The sequence below is a fragment of the Octopus bimaculoides genome, chromosome 3, assembly GCF_046866305.1.
Source record: "Octopus bimaculoides isolate indiv1 chromosome 3, ASM4686630v1, whole genome shotgun sequence".
NCBI classification, from domain to species: domain Eukaryota; kingdom Metazoa; phylum Mollusca; class Cephalopoda; order Octopoda; family Octopodidae; genus Octopus; species Octopus bimaculoides.
Genome location: NC_142930.1, coordinates 108,772,864 through 108,796,447, shown reverse-complemented (window position 1 = coordinate 108,796,447; position 23,584 = coordinate 108,772,864). Strand labels below are relative to the sequence as shown.

The window sequence follows — 23,584 nt, the reverse complement described above, 5'->3', positions numbered from 1 at the left end:
TTCCTCCTCATCCTCCTGATTTTTATTATTATTATTATTATTAATATTATAATTATTAAGGCAGTGAGCTGGCAGAATCGTTAACACACCAGATGAAATGCTTAGTGGTATTTCCTCCGTTTTCAATTCTGAGTTCAAATCCCACTAAAGTTGACTTTGCCTTTCATCCTTTCGGTGTTGATTAAATAAGTACTGGTGGAGCACTGAGATCAATGCAATCGACTAGTCCCCTCCCCACAAATTTCAGGCCTTGTGCCTAGAGTAGAAAGGATTTATTATTACTTCTATTCTCTCTTGCCTCCCTCTCTTTCTCTCTCTCTCTCTCCCTAAAGGCACACACACACACACACACATGCATAAACACACACATGCATGCACACCCACACACAAGCACTCTGTTGCTTATGGAGATGAGTGTTCCAATTGGTTGACTCAATGCAACAGCCTGCTCATGAAATTAATGTGCAAGTGGCACTGGACAAATTGTTTAGAAGTATTTCGTCCATCTTTACATTCTGAGTTCAAATGCCACTAGGGTCAGCTTTGCCTTCCATCCTTTTGGGGTCAATAAAATAAGTATCAGTCAGGTGCTGTGGTTAGTATAATCAACATACCTTTCCCCTCAAAAACTGCTGGCCCTGTGCCAAAATTTGAAACCCTTATTAAAATAGATCCACCATGAGCCTTGCATTTTGTCAAAAAAATAGGATAAACAAGAAATTTCTAAAATATTAGATAATAATTATATTTGCATGGAGCTGCAGATGGTAGGAGGATCAGCCAACCCAGTCAAGCATACACTACCCATAAGGAATAATGTGTGTGTGTGTGTGTGCGTGTGTGCGTGTGTGCGTGTGTGTGTGTGTGTGCGTGTGTGTGTGTGTGTGTCAGTGCTACTATGGCTATGCAGTGAAGGAGTTTGTTTCCCAATCATATAGCTTTTAGGTTCAGTCCTATTGTGTGACACCTTGGGCAAGTGACTTCTACTGTAGCCTCGGTTTGACTAAATTTTTGTGAGTGGATTTGCAAGATGGAAACTGGAAAAAAAAACATTTATACACACACACACACAGTGTGATCAGAAAGTATCAGGACTGGTGCTATAAAAAGAAGACTACAACCCATATCAATTCAGCATTTAATTTCCTTCAAAGCCACACACTTTAAACACCCTTCTAAAACCACACACTTTAAACAGTCTTGTTTTCAGTGTTGGAAGCATTCCTAGAACCCACTTTGGCTTATTGGGAGCAGCTGCATCATCACATTCTCTTGCATTTCTTTGACATCTTGGCATCTTGTTGGTGTCTTCTTCTGCAAAGACTGAGTCTTGGTTTCTGGGTCATAGCCACAGACCCACAATTCAACACCTGTTATTCCTATTTCAAATTTTAAGGGATCTTCCTAATTATTATTATTATTATTATTATTATTATTATTATTATTATTATTATTATTATTATTATTATTATTATTATTATTATCATTATTAAGGCAGTTAGCTTGCAGAATCATTAGTATTTAAGACAAAATATTTAGCAGCATTTCTTTTGGCTCATTATTTTTTGAGTTAAAATTCTGCTGATGTCATCTGTGCCTCTTAAATAAAGTACCAGCCAAGTCCTGGGGTCAATGGCATTCACTACCCCTCCCCAACTACTGGCTTTGTGCCAAAATTTGAAACATTATTTCAATTTTTCTTTTTCATCTTAATTTTGGTCAATTTGTTCGTATTTTTATGTAAAGTTTATTCTGAAATTTTTACTTGAGTTGATAATGTACATATTCACGTATGTAAGCATATACAAGTACTATTTAAGTACGTGAATATGTGCAGGTAGTGCAGATAGATATGGATGCCAGCTTTTGAGGTTAAGTTTGATATTAAATCCTTTCTGATATCTAAAATAAATGAATTGTAATTCAAATTTAAAGCTACAGCATGTAATTTATAAAATCTAAAACAATCAGAAGTTATTTATAGAAACACAATCAATAACTTGACTGACCAACCTTTGTACTTGAACAAATCCAGGCAAATATGGTTTTAAATAAAATCAAAGTAAAACATTAAACTATGACAATATTTGACATGATTGAAAATGTTCTAAGAATCTAAATATGAAACAGAAAATAAATTCTTATTTTATTTGTTGATATATATTTTGCCAGTTGATAATTTCTAAAATGGGCTTTTGTTTTACATATATATATATATATACATACATATATATATATATATATATATATATATATATATATATATATATATATATATATACACACACATACATACACATATATATGTGTGTATATACATATTGTAATTATTATAATTATCATTGCTATCATTCATTCTTTTAAAATGTTTTTCAGCTTGGCGCTAGTATTTCCTGAAAAATATGGAAATCTTCAGTTAAAAACTACATTTGATATAGGAAGTAAGTTTGACTTTCTTATATTTCTTACTACATTACACAAATGTAAAAACAATATTATATCTATCACTAAACAAGTGTTTATTGTAGGCCCTTATATACAATTATCCAAGCATTATTATTATTAATATTATGTGTTTCTTTTCTTCTTTCAATTTTGTTTCCATTTCTTGTCGAGTGTCTTCCCAATCATTATCATTATTATTGGTATTGTGAAAGAGCAGCACACACCATCAAACTAACAGTGTGGTGCAAATATGCAAAAAAAAATATACCTATCATGACTACCCATTTAATATGGTTACACCAGGCATAAGCATCACAACCCTATGTGCATGACATGGTGATTTCATATCAAGATAAACAGTGTAAGACCTTGCAGGTAGGCCCAGTTAGAATTTTCTTTAAGTCAAGTAGACAATCCTGCTCAAAAGGTCCCTGAATAAGGGTTGTTTAAGGATGATGAATGAAACACCCATGTTTCCAGAGGTGAACTATTCAAACCCCCAAAGAATTCCTCTCAACACATAATGCTCCCCACTGGTTCTGCTCATGATCAGAGATGCACATATCAACAGTCACTAAGGGACATGCTCATCTGAGCAGAATATTTGCTGTAAACCATCTTTTATTATTATTATTATTATTATTATTATTATTATTATTATTATTATTATTATTATTATTATTATTAATATTGGCAATCTACTTTGACTCTATTATTATTATTGTTCAGTAGTTTTATTTTTATAACGTGCTTTCACTTCACTACCGAGCACAGCTCTGTGCGCCTTGGGTATGTGCTGTGGTTTGCTGTGGTGCTCTTATGTTTACTGTATTGAAAGTGTTTTGCATAGAATGTGTGCAGTACCCAGTAGTGCAATTTTCTGTATGTTATATATATTTGTAAGTCCTGGTGTTTTTGTTATGTATTTGTCTGAATATTTTTTTATTATACCTAAGGCACCTACTATGATTATTATTATTATTATTATTATTATTATTATTATTATTATTATTATTATTATCATTATTATTACTGGTATCAGTAATCTTATTTTTATTATGCTCTTACACTGCACTACCAAGTGTAGCTCTGTGTGCTTTCGGTATGTGTTGTGGTTTGTTTTGGTGTCGTTAGTTTGTACTGCATTGAAAGTGTTCTACATAGAATGTATATGGTTCCTAAGAGTGTTATTTTCTGTCTGTTATATATATGTGTAAGTCCTGGCATTTTGGTTATGTACTTGTCTGTATGATCTCTAACCATATCTAAAGTACCTGTTAGTATAAGGATTGTTTCTGTATTCAGGTTATCTCTATTTCCATATTTTGACAGATTTTCTGTTTCTTCTAAAGATACATTGTCATCTGCTGTGACTGATATCCCAATAAGAAGTCATTTTTTTATTGGTGGTCCCTTACAACAATATCTGGCCATTTGGCCTTAATCTCTCTATCTGAGTGAGTTGGCATATCCTAGAGTATGATTTTTTTGTCATTTTCAGAAACCTCTTCTGGAGTAGACCTAAACCATTTTTTTTCTGACACAACTTTCAATGTTTATAAATCCCAAAAGTATGTGGATATATTCCTTCTTGGTGAAGACTGCGCTGCCTGAGACAATATGATTTATTCTTTCTTCCCCCATCACCACATATTCTGCAGTTACTGTATTTTTCTTCATTATGTGTGTGTTTTTGATTGTTTCTGGTGAAGAGGCTTTGATTTTGTGCCTCAATTAAAAACCCTTCAGTTCTGTATTAAGTCCCGAGCTTCTCAACCAGGGTTGGAATTTAACTTTGTCTATTTCTTTTCTTTTTAGTTTATCCCATTATTTGCCATGTAAGGGTTTTCTCACCATTGTTTTATCATGGCATTTTGTAGTTCCAATTTTAGCTTAAATTCTAGCTGCTTTACAGCTTCTGTTGTTTCTTCTTCTCTATTGTTGTCAAATATTATGACCTCTTTGTTGCATTCTTTATCTTCCTTGAAGACAGAAAATGTTTTGTTTTTTTTTTGTTTTTGCTCATGCATTGTGGTTATTTGTACCAGTTTTCCTTGATTCTGAATTAGATATTTCCTTAGTCTTGTGGTAGTTATTTTATAGTAATTTTCTAGTTGTATAAGGCCTCCATCACCTTCGGATCATTGTATATATAACTTTTCTATGCCAGATTTTAGGTGGTGAATTCTAAATGCAGTCATTATTTTTCTGTTCGGTATTGCTAGTTCATTTAGTGTCCTGTTAATAATATTGTAATTGTACCTTATAACTGGGACAACTGCAGCACCAATATCTTATTTTTCTTATTTTTTACATTGAGTTCTGTTTTAAGTATTAATCTAATTCATCTATAATATTCCTGTCTTATCTTTTCTTTCAGTTGTGCATGTTGTACCCTGTCTAATTCATTGATTCTTAAGCATTTGTATTTTTGAGTTTGGTCTATTTCTTTTATTTCAGTTTCTTTTTATTTAGTGACATTGTTATTCTTAATTAGTTTTCCTCTTTCCAAGGTTGCTTTGACACATTCTTTTTTTTTGTTGAATCTCGTATTTATTTCTTTGGTAAATCTGTGCATTGTCTGTAGCAATGTTTTCAGTAGTTTATCATTTGCAGCATACAACTTGAGATCATTTTTTTTCTAAAGATAGTTGATTGTTTTACCATAACAGTTGTAACTACATCCAGTTCTGATAAGTATGTCAGTTAAATGCATTAGTATCAGAAAAAGAGTGAGAAGAGCAAGTCTCCTGGGAATATTTCTCTTCTACAGGAGATGGATTTAGTTTTTTATTATTCCTTCTTTTATCTGTAGCTGCAGAACTATTTGCCATTTATTCATGACATGTTTTATATTCTATTTTATTATTATTGGTGCTACCTTGTTCATGGCTAGTGCTTCCAGGATCCATGTGTTGGGAATACTGTCAAAAGCCTTCCGGTAATCAATCCAAGCCATGCTTAGACCCTTCTTTTTCTTTCAGTAGTCTTTAGTTATAGCTTTTATTGATCATTAAATGATCTTTAAAGGTATATGAGCCTTTGCAGAATCCTTTCTGCTCTTCTGGAAATGGGTTGTTTTTTCTTCTAGATGTCTGCCCACTCTCTGTGATATTATTACAGTTAAGGCTTTTGTCGGTTTTAGGGAAACATGTTATGGGTCTGTAGTTTTTGCAAGTTGTGGCTTTCAGTAGATTTGGGGATTAAGATTTTTTTCCCCTTCTGTGAGTCATTCAAGTGTTGCCTCTGGCTCCATCAGCATCTCATTAAACTTCTTTGTCCATATCTTATGTGTCCATATTATACTTTAACTTTATCGTTACAGTTGTTGTTGTTATTATTATTATTATTATTTAAATTCCACTGAAGTTGACTTTGCCTCTCATCTTTTTGAGATCGATAAATTAAGCACCAGTGTAAACACTGGGGTCAATGTAATTGACTAGTCCCCTTCCCCAAAAAATTTCAGGCCTTGTGCCTTTAGTAGAAAGGATTATTTTTATTATTATTATTATTATTATTCAGTAGTTTTATTTTTATAACGTGCTTTCACTTCACTACCGAGCGCAGCTCTGTGTGCCTTGGGTATGTGCTGTGGTTTGCTGTGGTGCTCTTATGTTTACTGTATTGAAAGTGTTTTGCGTAGAATGTGTGCAGTACCCAGTAGTGCAATTTTCTGTATGTTATATATATTTGTAAGTCCTGGTGTTTTTGTTATGTATTTGTCTGAATATTTTTTTATTATACCTAAGGCACCTACTATGATAGGAATTGTTTCTGTTTTTAGATTCCACATTCGAGTTATCTCTATTTCCAGGTCTTTGTATTTTGAAAGTTTTTCCATTTCTTTTAGAGAAACGTTGTCATCTGCTGGTATTGATACATCAATTAGAAAGCATTTTTTTCCTTCATGATCTTTCACAACTATATCTGGTCTATTTGCCTTAATTTCTCTATCTGTGTGTATTGGCATATCCCAGAGTATGGTTGCTTTCTCGTTTTCTGTGACCTTTTCTGGCGTGTGTTTATACCATCTTTTTTCTGTTGCTATTCCATAGTGTTGACATAGCTTCCAGTGTATATAGGTCCCAGCTCTGTCGTGTCTGTGAATATATTCCTTCTTAGCCAGGACTGGGCAGCCAGAGATAATATGATTTATTGTTTCTTGTCGATCTCCACATATTCTACAGTTACTTGTTATATTTCTTTTCATTATGTGTTTTTGGTAATTTCTGGTGGGGAGGCTTTGGTCTTGTGCAGCAATTAAAAATCTCTGCTTTGAGTCCTGAGCTTCTCAGCCATTGCTGGGATTTTTCTCTGTCTATTTCTTTCGCATTTAGTTTAGCCCAGTATTTACCATGTAGGGGCTTTTCTTGCCATCGTTTTATCATGGTTCATTGCTGTTCTAGTTTTAGTTTGGATTTCATTTGTTGTATAGCTTTTGTTGTTTCTTCTTCTTCTTCTTCTTCTTCGTATTTGTTATGTAGATTGATTTCTTGTTTGTATTTGTCAGCTTCCTTAAATACTGAAAACAGCTTTTTGTTTTGCTCGTGTTTTGTGGCTATTTGTATTAGTTTCCCTTGCTTTTGGAGTAGGTATTTTTGCAGTCCTATGGTGGTTATTTTATAATAGTTTTCCAGCTGTATAAGACCCCTTCCACCTTCTGTGCGTTGTATATATAGCCTTTCTATGTCAGATTTTGGGTGGTGCATCCTATATCCTGTCATTATTTTTCTTGTTTTCCTGTCTATTTTACATAGTTCGTTTAGTGTCCAGTTAAGGATGTTGTAGCTGTAGCTTATAACTGGGACAGCTAAAGTGTTGATACCCATTATCTTGTTTTTAGCATTGAGCTCTGTTTTTAGTATTGATCTAACTTGTCTATAGTACTCTTTCTTTATGTTTTCTTTCATTTGTGCATGTTGTATCCTATCTAGTTCATTGACTCCTAAATACTTGTATGGTTGGCTTTCGTCTAGTTCTCTTATTTCATTGGCTTTATCTAGTGTTATATTGCTGCTTTTAACTAATTTTCCTCTTTTCAGGGTTGCTTTGGCACATTTTTCTAATCCGAATTTCATATCTATTTCCTTGGTAAAGCCGTGTACTGTCTGTAGTTTATTATTATTATTATTATTATTATTATTATTATTATTATTATTATTATTATTATTATTCAGTTAACCATTTCCATTGCTTACTTTCACTGTACTACTGAGCACAGCTCTGTGTGCTGTGGATACTTTGCAGTGTTTTATTTTAGTTTTATAAATCATATGGTTATTGAAAGTATTCTATCTAGTATTTGACCCATCCCTAGTTAAACGGTAAGTTCTGGGGCTTTGGTTATGTATTTCTCTGCATTTTTTTCATTATTCATTCCTAAAGTACCTGTTATTAAAGGGGTTGTTTCTGTTTTAAGTCACCACTTCCTTTTATTTTGATTATCTCTATTTCTAGATCATTATATTTGTATAATTTCCTTCTTTCTAATAGAGATACTCTAGTATTTTCTGTTGTTGGGGAGGGAATTTGCTGAATCATTTGAGTATCAGCGTATCACACATATGTTCCAGACTTTTCTCACTTCTCTGAACCAATACAGATATTTTTCCCTTTTTTTCAGTTGGTTTTGCTTCAAACTCTTCTATCATATTGTGTAGCAAAATCATATTGTATCATATGGTATATGATGTTGTAATATCTATAATCCTCCTTTCGCTTTGTTTTCTATCACAATCTTGTCTCTGTGACTCCATTACATGATCAGTTTGCACAGAAAAATCTTATTAAATCTTACAATAATCATTTTAGTTCACAGCTTCTGGATGTTGGTGGTGGTAGTGGTTGTGGTGATGGTGGTGGTAGTGGTGGCTTATTTTTTCTACTTTGGACCCAAATTTCCTAATAATCACCTAATTTATCTATCTATCTTTCATTCTATCTATCTATCTACCTATCTATCTATATCATCTTGGTATATTTAGACACTAAATTACTGAGAGTTTTACCTAGTTTGTCAAATGTCAGACATTTATCTTGGTGACATCTGTCAACTTCTATCTTAAAGACATTTGTTCTAATTGCTTCTTCTTGTAGAGCCATTGTAAGGCTTTCTGTTTCCCCTATTTATGTTGACATCTTTCAATTAAGTTCATTATAATCTTCAGTAACACATTGTTATTTTCTTTCTATGTCACAAGCTGCCCATACAATACATTTCCTTTCCAGATCTCCATTCCCCACTTCTGCCTCTTTATCCATCTTTTGTTTGGAATCTATTTCTGCTTCTATGTATTCACCATTAAGCTCAATGGTTGCACATGTAAGCTTCTTTTCACTTTTCCTAATATCTTCTTAGTCCCATTATTAAAGACATTCTGTAGCTGTTACATTGAGCACCTCCCTACCCCTCTCTTTTCTTGGTATATACAGCCAATCTAGCGTGTGTTGCAAACTAGTTTCTTATGCCCCCATCTAGCTATTTTTATTTTAATATGTTTTATATCAAAGATCTGTGACCAATCACGTCACTGGGTTATAGGTTTCCAATGGACCAATCACTGATTCACTACATTTCCAATGGCAAGAATTACAAAAGAATGTTTATGCAACTTGAATAAAATATATACCACAACGTTTTTTTTTTTTCTTCATGTGTCAATTTATTGGCAATTCTTGCTGAAATGCAAATGTTTTGTCAATACACACACACATATGTGTGTGTGTGTGTGTGTGTGTGTGTGTGTGTCAAAGGGAAAGTTTATATGATGTAAATGATGTAATTTAAAAAAATAAGACTGGATCACTTTTTTTACATATCGCTGCAAAAAATACTTTGAATAACTGACGGGATCAGAACAAGTGAAATGAGTTTGATTGAGTACATGGCCAAAATGGTTTGTTACAGTATCTGTGCATGGAGAATTTATGCCTATCACTGGTGGTCTGGTGATCTTATTATCTCTACAGTACAGCTGTCTACACAAAAAATATAATTCTTCACCATCATATTCATTTCTGCCATCAAAGTCAACTTTGGCCAATAAATGAATGAAAATAGTTGGTTATTCCTTGATTATTAAAAACTATCTCTTTCTCTCTAGCTTTCTTTCTTTCTCTATCTCTCTCACTTGCCTTAGTAAAGGTGGTACATGTGTGTGTGTGTGTGTGTGTTAATTTACAATCTTCCACTTCAGCTCTAGCAGCCATGCCATTTATTCTATTCTATTACTTAAGAAGGCTCTTCATTGACAACTGAAATGTTGTAATAAAAAATGTATAAATAAATATACATTGTTTTATTTTTTTTTAAATTGCATGTTTCATGGCTTATAATTTCTCTGTTCAATTTTATAATTCATGGTCGTATGGTAAAAAGTTTGCTTCCCAATCAGCCAAGTTTTTTCACTGTTTCCATTTATCAAATTCTTTCACAAGACATTAACTAACCTGTGGCTAAAGACACCTGCTCACATAGTTGCCAAGTAAGTTTGTTAAACTTCCTAGTATTTACATTGCCTGGTTGTGGATTTCTTTAACCAAGTTCTGAGCATTTGATCTTGTTTCTAAAATCTTCAACAGCATTATTCTTTTTTTCTTTTTACTTGTTTCAACCATTAGATTGTGGTCATGCTGGGGTACTGCCTTTCAGAATTTTTAGTCGAATGAATCCACTCCAGTACCTATTTTTTCTAAGCCTGATACTTATTCTGTATATATATAATCCAAATAATAAGAAGACAAAGAAATCTTTTAACACATCTGTAATATAATATATATATACAACAGACTTCATCTAGTTTTCCTTCTACCAAATCCACTTACAAGGCTTTGGTCAGCCTGAGGCTATAAAAGAAGACACTTGTCCAAGGTACCACACAATGGAACTGAACCTAGAACTATGTGGTTAGGAAGCAAGCTTCTTACCACACAGCTATGCTTGCACCTATATTATTCACTTCCTTTTATTTCACTTCATCTCATCATCTTGAAACACATCCAGACATTTATAATCTTTTCCTTCCTTATATGATGTTATTTTCTTTGCTGTCTGGAAGAGTAAATTCTTTGAGATGTAACTCTTTTTCCTTCTTCAAAATTATTATGGCACATATGTCAATACCAAACTGCATTCTAATAACTCTGCTGAAAATTCTGACAGGCTGTATCAAAGAATTTCGTTTCTTCTCATACTTGAGATCATCCAAGAATTTTAATTAAATGATTGATTCATTTGTTCACTTTGACTAAATTCTGCCTTGCTGTATGTTTTCATAGTATATGAGAAAGACATTCAAAACAACAAGCATTAGTGTAATAAGGAATCTTCTTGGGAGATATAACTTTTAATCTCAATGTCACTCAGGATGTGAAAAACAGTACTTTATGCTTAAAACAACAATTATATTTATTACTTCAGACAAAAGATTTTATGTAAAAATTATGATGCCACAATTGCATGGCTATGCAATATCAAGAGAGAGAGAGAGTTAGTCTTTTAAACTTTTTCTTAGTATCCTTTGTATGACTTCATTGTGTTTTTCTTTTTTTTTATTTTCTTTATCAAAATCATTAGTTTAAGTAGTCATTATTTCTTTTTAATGTCAACCAAAATTTAATATCTTTCCTGAGTGACATATAGATGTTCATTATTGATTAGTTATCTAAAATGTAGTTCAAACAATCTTTTTTCTTGGGACCAACCAACATATCTTTTGTCTTTATCTTTGCTGGTGATATTTAAATAGAGTTTGTGGGGGGTATTAAATGTAATTATAAATAGCAGAAATTGCTTCTTTGTTAATTGGATCATTTATTAAATAATGATTAAATTGAGTTTAAATGATGAATACAGAGCCTTACTGTCATGGAAAAGGACAAATGCTCCAAATTCATGTCATTCTAGCTAGGGAGAACAAAGGCCCTCAAAGAATTATGTCAAGAAAGGATATACACATTCTCCTTCACCCCCCCTCTCTCTCTCTCTCTCTCTCTCTCTCTCTCTCTCTCTCTCTCTCTCTCTCTCTCTCTCTCTCTCTCTCTCTCTATCAGTCTCTCTTTATGTGTGTTGAATAAAAAAATTGACTCAGCCCCACATTATTCAACGTTAAGGTACAGGTATGCATCTATGGTTGAGACACACCTACATCTTCTAACTTCATGCTTCAGTCATCACTAATTGTGACCTTATATTGTTGTCAGTGTATGAAAATGTGCTTCCTTGCAGATCTAAGGGTTTTAACTCTTATTTCTAGCAATATAGGTGATACCCAGCACCTTCAGTCACAAATAGCGATGATTGAATTTTATATATACATATATATATATATATATATATATATATATATATATATATATATATAAAGTATAAGGAAAGGAAAAAATATATAGGTGTAGACGATCTTTAATTCAAATCCAAGTTGGTACAAATCCAATATAAATTCTGCAAATTGTTTTGGAGTCTAATTAATTCCAACGACAAAAACAAAAAACTCTTCTTGAAATAAAAATTAGATTCTTCGTTAGGAATTACATATTGGTATGAATAATTATGACCAACAAATACACATATATATGTATATACATATATATATATATATATATATATATATATATATATATATATATATATATATATATATATATATATATATACAATCATATATATATATATATATAGAGAGAGAGAGAGAAAGAGAGAGTGACAGACACACAGAGACACAAGGAGAGAGAGAGACTCATACATACATATATGCATGCACACATGCACACACAGTGTTTATGAATATAACAAAGAGTATATATACCACAAAATTTTGTATAAAAAAAAACAAACAAACAGTGAATTTATAGAATTAAAACAGCATATACGGAACAAATTCACCCGGCAAAATGTGAAAATTTGTATTAATTCCTGTCTGTCAGAGAAAGGCCTCCAATAACACTTAAGCTTATAGCATTAACTCTGAAGAGAACTTACTGCCCTAGGTGTCAAAACATCTCTCCATTAAAGGATTAAAATACAACTTTATACAAAGTGACAATTTAACTTCTAACAGTAGAAAGGATTTTAATAATAGCTTGCAGACATCATTTCCATTTTTGTTTTAGACGAAACGGAAGTAAACACTTGCTTCTTTTCAAGGTGTTTACAAGTTTCTTTTGAATATTATGACATATGTCCTAAATGCCCTTTACACAAACAAAAGTAACTCTTGTTTTTTTTAAATGAAAACTCATATTGTATTCGGATGTTTTTTAATATATTTTTATACTTTCTCTTATGTTTTAATTTTGTTTCTTTGTTTTTTTCTTTTTCTTTTTTTTTTCCAGAGAAAGATGTTCTTCGGAATAAATCATTTCGCTTATCAAGATGGTAAGCAGTTACTGCTTTACTTTGTTTTCTTTTTTTCTTTCTAATTCATTCATTAATTTTTTTTTTTGATAATTTATTTGTTTAAGCAAAGACTTTTTAAAAGAAAATACATCTACTTTGAATGAAAAAAAAAGTAAATAGTTATGTTCACTTGGACATACATACATACACACACACATACATACACACATACATACATTTACACAAACATGTATGTACAGACACACGCACACTTACATGTACAGACTTGCCAATATACACACACGTGTACAAACACACAAACACATGCAGTCTCACAAACACACACATGTACAAAGACACAGTCATACTCACAAGTAATCTTTGTTAAATACTTAACACAGGAATATTAATAACTTTTATGCAGTTCAGCTATTTGTGTGTCTGTACATCATACTTGTTTACCTATTTATATGTTGTATTTATATATGTGTGTATGTGTGTGTTTGCACATATTTACACATATATGCACACACACACACACATATATATATGTGTGTATGTAAGTATGTATCATCATCATCATCATCATCATTTAGCATTTGTTGTCCATGCAGGAATGGTTTGGACAATTTTGACCAGGGCTAGTAAGCTGGAAGGTTGCACCAGACTCTGGTTTTATTTGGCTGGATGCCCTTCCTAACGCCAACTACTCAGAGTGTAATGGATGCTTTTACATGCCACTAGTATGGGTGCCATTTACGTGGCATCAGTATTTGCCACGACTGATTTTGCTTGGCTTGATGGGTCTTCTTCTCAAGCATGACATAATGCCAAAGGTCTCAGTCATTGCCTCCATGAGGCCCAACACATGAAAGGAACTCAGCCACTTTGCCTCCCTCAGGCCCAACGCTCATGTGTGTGTGTGTGTGTGTGTTCACATATGTATATATACTCTCACACATACACATGTATATATAAGCATAGCTGTCGCTCACAAATGAGAATGACTTTCTAACATGCTTTTGCCAACTTTATTAAGTGCTGAATATAGTCACAAGCAGGCATAGAATTCCTCATGGCCCATTGATCACTAACCCCTTACCCTGTAGACTATACAGGAAGATTGCAGTAACGCTGGTCTGGTGCTCAGTTTATGGTGAGCAGGCTGGAGCAATGGTGAAAACAGCATACCTTCCTCAAGAAGACAATGCACTACCCTGTCAAGTAATCCACTCAAAACTTTATGACTGTGAGCCCAACACACATATGCACACATGTATGCATACACACACACACACAACTCATACATCATTATCATTATCGTCATCAACATTTTCCATGCTGGCATGGGTTGGGCAGTTTGACAGGAGCTGGCCAGCCAGAGAACTGCCCAGGCTCCAATTGTCTGTTTTGGCATGGTTTCTATGGGTGAATGTCTTTCCTAATGCCAACTATTTCACAGAGTTTACTGAATGTTTTTATATTGCACAGCCATGGTGCATTTTATGTGGCAACCACAACACCAGCAGGATCACTAAGTAACCTGCAAGACAAAGATTTCTCAACCGGGAGAAAGAGTGGTACCAAGGGAAGTGGCTTTGTGCCAGGTGAGAATATAACAAAGGGGTAGAGACAGGTGTCTTATTTTAAAGGAGATACTCAGCTACCCCAATAGGAAAAGAGAGAAGAGGTGGGAGTGACAGAGACAGTCAGAGTGAGAGTGAGAAATAGATTGTTGGAGATGCATTAGGACCTACCCACAGGAAACAGTGGGGTTTAATATATGTATATGTGAAGGTGCATGGCTCAGTGGTTAGGGTGTTGCACTTATTGATTGCGAGATCGGGGGTTCAATTCCTAAACCAGGCATTGCAATTGTGTTCTTGAGCAAAGCACTCCATCTCACATTGCTCTGCAATCATTTCATCATTTGATATGTAGCACCTGTTGCACCTGTACAGGTGATGTCGATTTGATGGAGGGTGTTAGCTCACCATTAAATGAAGGTAAGTTTGTAATTAACATTATAGAGTTAAAACTTACTTGAGCTAGTTGGTGTTTTTATAACCTGGGGGTCCAGAATTGCATTTCCCTGACTCTTTGACCCTTACCTTCACTATCTTTCTTTCAACTACTAAACTTCAAAGTTTCAAACTCACCATTAATTACCATTAATTAAACGTTTAAGAGAGGGTCTGTTTAGATACTAGGCACTATACCTGCCTCGTTATCAGGATTAATTATGACTAAACAAAATAAAACATATTTCTAAGTTACACACGTAAGCATATATGTCTAATTATGAAATACAAAATTATCTAAACCTTGAAATAATTACTCATATCTTAATTTGCTTGTTGTCTCAAAGGAAATACTGTGAAAACCAGGAAGAAACCAGTATGGCGAAATTATTTGAAAGTATTATGAGAGCGAAACGTGCGACACCTGAGAAATGTAAGAATTCAAATGTCTTCTTTGTGAATTTTAAGTTCATTTATGGCCTTTATCTTTTTATATCATCATCATCATCATCATCATCATCATCATCGTCATCATTATTATCATCATCATTATTATTATTATTATTATTATTCAGTAGTTTTATTTTTATAACGTGCTTTCACTTCACTTCCGAGCGCAGCTCTGTGTGCCTTGGGTATGTGCTGTGGTTTGCTGTGATGCTCTTATGGTTACTGTATTGAAAGTGTTTTGCGTAGGATGTGTGCAGTGCCCAGTAGTGCAATTTTCTGTATGTTATATATATTTGTAAGTTCTGGTGTTTTGTTATGTATTTGTCTGAATATTTTTTTTATTATACCTATTATTATTATTATTATTATTATTATTATTAATATTATTATTATGGCAGTGATTTGGTAGAGCCATAGACATGCGGGACAAAATGCTTAGTGGCATTGCATCCATCTTTATGTTCTGAGCTTGAATTCCAATGACGGCAGCTACAATTACTTGATCTATGAGGGGTATCCCTTATATTATTATTCATTTGTAATTGAAAATTATCAATCCTATGTTAGGGAGGCTACAATAGGTAACTTTAACAGAATTTCTATTAAGGGTCTTGTGATATTTATGGGAGTGTTTGAAGTGGGTATCTATAAGTTAGAAAATGTGTAGCTATATTTATAGCCGCATTCATGATGTGTGGAGGATTATACCATAATATTTTCCCATGTCATATTTTTTTGATTTAGCTCCATTTGGTTTAATATAGATTATATTACTCTTAAAATTGAAACTTTCTAATACAGTGTTGTAATATAGGGCTGCCTTTTTGAAAGTTGCTTCATCAAAGAATGGTTTGGAAACATGCCTACAAATGCTATTTACTAATTGTTTAATCATTGATTATTGACAGTCAGTGGTTAGAGCCTCTGTCAATGTAGATGTCCTCATTTGGTCTATGGAAGGGTTTTAAATTTTCCTGCACTGAGATTTATATTAATGTCTAGGTAATTCACTTCTTTAAGGTTTGTGTTAATTGTAGTTTTTAGGTTGAGCTGACAAAATATTTTGCATAATTTTTTCTCATCTTATCCATGTCATGGCCATTTTTATTATGTAGTACTCATAGACTGTCATCCCTATATAATTCCATGCTGGCATCTTCTGTTTCATTATTAAGCATACATAGAATGTAGAAGCCTATCAGATCCTCAATCTCTTCCCCAGAGTGACATCAAATAGTTCATCTCCATTTTTTTTCATCCAATAGATATTATGAAAAAGCAATGATTTCCTTGTATTCATCATAACATTAGTGATGGTTGTATATGCTTTACTAAACTCAAGTGTCTTTGAAAGGAGATTTTTGGAGATCGAGGGGTAAAAGTTCGTGATATCAAACAGGATGAATTTGCATTTAAGCTATGCACTGCTGTATATTCATTGATTAAGGTTTAAGGAGGCTCTGGTGTGTATTATATTATCAATGGGTATGTAGCATTCTTGTGAAGATTGTAGAGATTTTTTCTACATGAAACCGTCAGTTGCCTTGTTAATCCATAAATAAAGTGTATAGGTATATGTATATATATATATATATATATATATATATATATATATATATATATATATATATATACATATATACACACACACACACACTGGTCTTCAAGCAGAACTGAAGAGCAACATCCGAGCTGCTTATTTTTAAGAGACCAATCAAGCAATGGCATTACTTTTGATACCAACCGGTCTGAGCCTGTCCCTATATTTGTGATATAAACTTCCTGTTTGAAAGTAATCTAACTCAAAACCATTCCTCGAAATTTCATGGTGATTTATGTTCCAAACATAATGACCAAGTTATTCAACTAAATTCTTCATTATTTTCAAAATTAATTGAAACAAAAGTAACCTATCTTAATGGAAATATTACTCTGTCAAACTTTATATCAATTTTATTGTTTTTCACAGAAATATGTATGCATACCTTCCTTTATAACAAATTTATAGCCAGTCACATGCATAGTTACAGACTAAAAACATGCCCAAATGCACAAATTCAGAACTTTATATGCATGCAGAAACAAATCATTTACCTGAGTATAACTTGCACAAGAATATGTAAAAATGCAGTCAGTTGTCATGCACCACTGCACACATATTGATACAGCTCAACTGATATGTTATTAAATACAATTCAAAATTTGACTGCAATTGACTGAATCTTCTTGCAGGTGACCGAGATTTAGTTAATCTTTTAGCTTTTGATGCTGACATGCTGGTAAAACTCTTCAAAGTATGGAAAGGAAAGAAGAGGGAAAAAATTAAGAAGTATGTACAAAATATCTTGTTCAAATATTTCGTGAATAATTGCAATATTTTGACGTAGAATATTGATTTTTTAATCTTTCATTGATTCTGTCTTCCACTTTTAATGTTATTATATGCTTTTATTTCAATTCATACTTTGTATTACAATTTTTAAAATTTTAATTTCAATCAATTATTTCTATTTATAGAGCTATTCATCATCTTTTGATTTTTCTTTTCCTTTTTTCTTTCTTTATAATATATTTTCTTCTTAGAAGAAAGCGCAAATATTTCAGCTCTTAGTCACTGAAAATTTTCGGCATTAACCCATTAGGCTGTTTGCTATCCAAATCTCTGAATAAACTTAAACCAGTTCCCTTTGGCTAAATCACTTGCCAATCAAATTGAACTGATATCTATCTTTAGACATTTGAAAACTGATTCAAAGGTGTAATATTCTTTAAAATAATTTTATTTTCATTTCTTATCTTAATAGATTCTGTTTAAACCATAGGTGTGAGAATAATACGTTTTCAAATGTTACAAATTACCATTCCAACATTTAGATGCATTTTGGATTACTTTGAAACATGTCTCCAGAATCTGAATGAAGTGCTATATTATTTGTTCAATGGACTGTAAGCACTAGACACTTATTACTTAGTTCCAATGACTTTATATTCTAGGTTACTTAATAGAATAGTTATTATCTAAAGCAGTGGTTCTCAACCATTTTTTACCTATGGACTCCCTGTGATTGCTATTTTACTCGATTGGCCACTCATAGCCATTCAATGTTAGGAAAAGTCCTATTATATTTTTATAATTAAATATTATTAGGAATTGTATTAAAAATAATTATGTTTAGGTATTTGTTTTGCATGATTCTTTAAAAAAATTTTGTTTAATATTTTGTGTATTGTAGAAGTATAACAAGTTTATTGCACACAAATTTTAACAACAAAATCTTATATGGAGCCCTAAGGGTCATATGGAGCCCTAAGGGTCATATGGACCCTAGTTGAGAACCCTTGCTCTAAAGAAGGTTCTCCACTAAATCCATGACCATACTTTCTAGTTCTACTCTAATCATGTACAATTATAAAAAGCATCTACACAAATCTGGAGTCTCATGATTACAAGTATAAAGGAAATTCATTAATTTTTTATAAAGCTGACATATTTGTTCATTAAACATCAGTGTTGATAACATTCAACAGTATTTTTTGTATACCTATATCATCATTCTTCACATTCAGCTATAAAATGTAAAAGTTAGGTGCCTCAGTTATCAAGTTGTTTGTTTGATTGATTGCCTGAGTATCTGCCCTAGTTTCATTAAACGACTGAAACTAGGAAGTCCAAATTATTTTATGAGTGTTTACAAAGCAAGATAAACAATTGTTATTTTATTTCGTTCCATTATGTTTTATTTATTTATTTGTTTATTTGTTTATTTGTTTATATGTTTATTTATTGAGAAATTTTGCTGAGATGAAAAATAAAAATCAATAAATCAAAATCCAAAATGCAATATAAAGATAAGTTATACAATGAACAAAATCAGTTGCATGAAATATTAAATTCAATAGAAATACGCCTCCATACTGAGTTACATAGCAACACAACTTGTTTCAGACATTGGTGGCTATAATAGTAATAATAGTAATAATAATAATAATAATAATAATAATAATAATAATAATAATAATAGTAATAATAATGTAAAATTCATTCAAATATTGACCACTGCATATGTAAAGGAACATTTCCTTTTGTTTCTATTCATTAAATTTTTACACTTTTATTGGTGAGTTCTAGCATTGCTGAGGCACGACCATTAAATTGGGTCAGATCTTTATTCCAAATATGAAACAGGGTGGGGAGGAAGGAGATGCAGGCCAATATCATTCTGCTTGGAGGATTTTTTTCTTTTTTTTCTGGTTTTACTGCAATATATTTATTGATGATCTAGTGTAGAACTATCATTGAAATAAATAAATTACAGTTTCTACATGTAAAAAGAGAAGAATCATCATCATTATCATCACATTGCATCTGCATTCCATGTTGGTATGGGTCAGATGAGTCATCATAGTCTATGTTACTTCTTATTCAGAGTTACTGCTCTCCAAAGCGTGGTTAGGGATCCATATCTTGTTCATACACTTTATTTCAGTTTGGCTTCAATGGCTTAATACCCTTATCAAAATGTGCTGAGTGTATTTTATGAGGGCAATGATGCTAGAACAGTTATCAAGCCATCTAAGATCCAAGAAAAATGTCTAGAACCAGTGTATCCAGAAAACTCACCATAAGAAATTTTGCCATGTAGAAAAATTCACTGTATGGACACTTATAAAGCATATTATATCAGAATGATAAAAGGGGTTTACAAAGGCTCTAAATAGAAAAATCTTTATTCAACACCAAACATTAAAAAAAAATGTGATGTGATCATTTCAAATGAAATTTCTTAATTGAAATGTCCTATAACCTGAAACCACATCATTCCTTGTGCACAATTTTCTGTGGTTACTTCTTGTCAAGGTTTTCTATCCAATACTGTTCAGATAGAAGTAGTTTTTTTGTTTTGTTTTTATTTTTTGTTTTTTGGGTTTTTTTTGTTTTGTTTTGTTTTTTTGTTTTCTTCTTCTTTTCAACCATCTGAGACTAAAAGCAGCTGAAAAAACTAAAGTTTATAATTCTTCTGAACTTCAATATGCTGATGATAACACCATCACAAAGCACAGTTCTGAAGATCTTCAGGCTATTTCAGATATATTTGGGAATGTATATGAATGTTTTGGTCTATGTATACCTTTAATCCTTTTGATATTAATCCACCTGAGATGACTTCTGGTTCTCAGATATAAACATTTTGTTTCAAAGTAGTCTTCACATTAATTTGTATTCCAAAATTATTTTACTAAATTCTTCATTATTTTCAAAATTACTTGAAACAAAGGTAATGAATTTTATCAACAATATACTAACAAAAGGATTATGGTAACACAGGCACCAGTTTCCTAATGGTGTCTGTGTTTATGTCCTATAACGTAATGTTACAGCAAACAAACAGTGATCCATCAACTAAAATCCCATCAAAGAGATGCCCCAGTATGGCTGCAGTCCAATGACTGGAACAAATCATCATCATCATCATCATCATAATTTAACATTCGTTTTCTATGCTGGCATGGGTTGGATGGTTTGACTGAGAACTGGCAAGCCGGGAGGCTGCACCAGTCTCCAATCTGATCTGGCAATGTTTCTACAGATGGATGCCCTTCCTAACGCCAACTACTCTGAGAGTGTAGTGGGTGCTTTTTATGTGCCACCAGCATGGGAACCAGTCAGGCAGCACTGGCATCAAGAGTAAAAGCAGTTATAATATATGATTTTTCTGTTGTTTTGGCTTTTATATGCTAATGGTGTATACATTTGTTTCCTCTCCCTAGGAAAGGGGTAGAAATTATTTTTGTTGGAACATCTTCTGGATTGTTTCTGTACGAACAGTTTGTGGATGAATTGACTGATTTGTAAGTATTGATTGAGCCAGCCTCAATAATTTAATTTCTTTGTTTTTTTTTTTCTTTTTACCATTTTTCTATCATCTTCATTAAAGTATATAATTTAGACAATTAAACTATGTGGGTAATGATATCAGGTGTGATGTCTTCCTTCTATGTCTCTCTTTCTCTCTCTCTCTCTTTCTCTCTCTCTCTCTCTCTCTCTCTCTCTCTCTCTCTCTCTCTCTCTCTCTCTCTCTCTTTCTCTCTCTTTTCTACTGTTACGATGTGACATCAGTTCCAGCATAGTTTTTGTAAACGTTCACACACACACGCTCACATAGTATATACATTATATATGTGACAGACTTGCTTCAGTTTCTTTTAACTCAATTAGTTCTCAAGGCAAGTACAACTGAACCTGAAGCCATAACTGTGTCTATTATATATTTATATATTATATGATATACATCATTTTTACACACACACACACACACACAAATTCTATCTGACCAATGTAAACATGGAGAGGTGGTTATTAAATGATGATGACAGCAATAATGAGATATTTATATATATATATATATATATATATATATATATATATATATACATACATACATACAAACATATATACATACATACATACATATATATATATATATATATATATATATATATATATATATATATATATATATATTACGGAGATGTACTTGCATAGCAAGTGACCTGATCTGAGATCGTGAGCTGGAATGAAAACAATTGCAGTGGTGAAGGTGTTTATAAGCCATTTAAAAACACACAAAAACCATGAGATTCACTCCAACATTTAAATTTAATTTGGCAAAATATTTTCGTCGCTTTGAAACCGCTACCTGTTCACTGACAAAATTTCCATGCTACACATATATATTTCATTTATATCATTATCATCATTTAATGTCTGTTTTCCATGTTGGCATGAGTTAAATGGTTCAACAGAAGCTAGCAAGCTGGAGGACTGTGCCAAGCTCTATTGTTAGCTTTGGCATGGTTTCTATGGCTGGATGCCCTTCCAAATACCAACCACTTAACAGAATAAACTGGGCGCTTTTCATATGCATGACAAAGACCCCTCAACTAGGAGGAGAAGTAGTATTGTGGGAGGTGGCTTTGTGCCAGTTGATGAGAAGTTAAAAAGTAAAATAGAGGAATAAAGATAGGTGTTTTGTTGTAGAGGAGATTACATGGCTACTCAAGTTGGGAAAATGAGAGTTTCAGAGAATGATAGAAACTAAAGAGAGAGAGAGAGAGAGAGAGAGAGAGAGAGAGAGAGAGAGAGAGAGAGATGGTGGTAGAGCACCATAGACAGAGAAATGATTCTTTGGGGAGGAGATGTGGGGGAAATGCTTGGCAGGACAGAGAAAGTGGAGGTACGGCAGAACCCTACATGTACAAGCATTACTAAAGTGATTTTAGGATATCTTTTCAACTATGAAGCCAGGTTTTCTCAAGCACTGCAAAGTACCAATCATCTTGACCCTTTTTCATCTCCCCCCATAAGGCTCAGCATCTTGAAATTGGCCTTCACTACTTCGTCCTCTGTCTTCCTGACTCTCCTTCTTCCACAAGTTCCATCCACTTTCACTGGTCAGCACTTCTTCATGTGACTGTCCTCATTCATACACATCACATGATCAAACCAGCACAGTCTTCTTTCTTGCACACTACATCTAATTCTTCTTATGCCTAACTTTTCTCTCAATACATTAGCACTTTCTTATACATACACACTGACATCGTACATCCAATGGAGCATACTAGCTTCATTCCTCTCAAGTCTTCACATCTTTTGCATGCCTGAGTCACACTACCTGCACATGCCTGCATCACACTACTATGTAGCATTGCTGTTTCTACTCAGGCATCATACAATCTTCCTTTCCATCAAAGAGACACAGACAGAGAGAGAGAGAGAGATTTTGTTGCCAAGGGAGATAAAAGCTGTCTGAATTTTCTCCATTCTATTCTTACTCTAAAGACTACGCTTTCAGAACATCCTCCTCCACAATTAATTAGTTCACCTAGGTTAACAAAAATTATCTATTACCTCAAGAGAGCCTCCAGAATATTTGAGAAAATCAATTTCCCATGTATCTATAATCTTTATGGCTCCTGTGCATCATCCACACATGGATAGTACTTTCTCCATTAACCTTCTTGTGATTCCACAGCACCTCTTACATGTCCACAGTTTGCACTGGGTACACCACATGGGATCCCTGCCTATAACTTTCCTATACACTTACCAGGGCCATTTATCTAAAGGGTCTTGTCTATTTTCTTGTTTACTAGAACATTTTGGTAATATATATATATATATATATATATATATATATATTGAGAGAGAGAGAGAGAGAGAATTTTTGCAAAAACAACTTGCAGATGCCAGTGCTATCAAATGAAAGTTCTGCATACTGGATGCTAGCAAGTTTATGGGGTTATCAGGAAAGAATGTGCATTTATT

General features: G+C 33.0%; 1 protein-coding gene across 3 annotated transcripts in view; it reads left to right on the top strand.

The window, feature by feature from the left end:
• The window catches only part of LOC106867600 (voltage-dependent calcium channel subunit alpha-2/delta-3), a 669,388-nt gene that overhangs the window by 602,744 nt on the left and 43,060 nt on the right, over positions 1-23,584 (top strand). For all 3 annotated transcript variants that reach the window (XM_089349471.1, XM_089349470.1, XM_089349472.1), the window contains 5 exons: positions 2,377-2,441; positions 12,781-12,823; positions 15,153-15,238; positions 17,488-17,584; positions 21,025-21,105. In XM_089349471.1, coding sequence (XP_089205597.1) covers positions 2,377-2,441; positions 12,781-12,823; positions 15,153-15,238; positions 17,488-17,584; positions 21,025-21,105 — 372 coding nt within the window. The remainder of the gene's footprint in view (positions 1-2,376; positions 2,442-12,780; positions 12,824-15,152; positions 15,239-17,487; positions 17,585-21,024; positions 21,106-23,584) is intronic.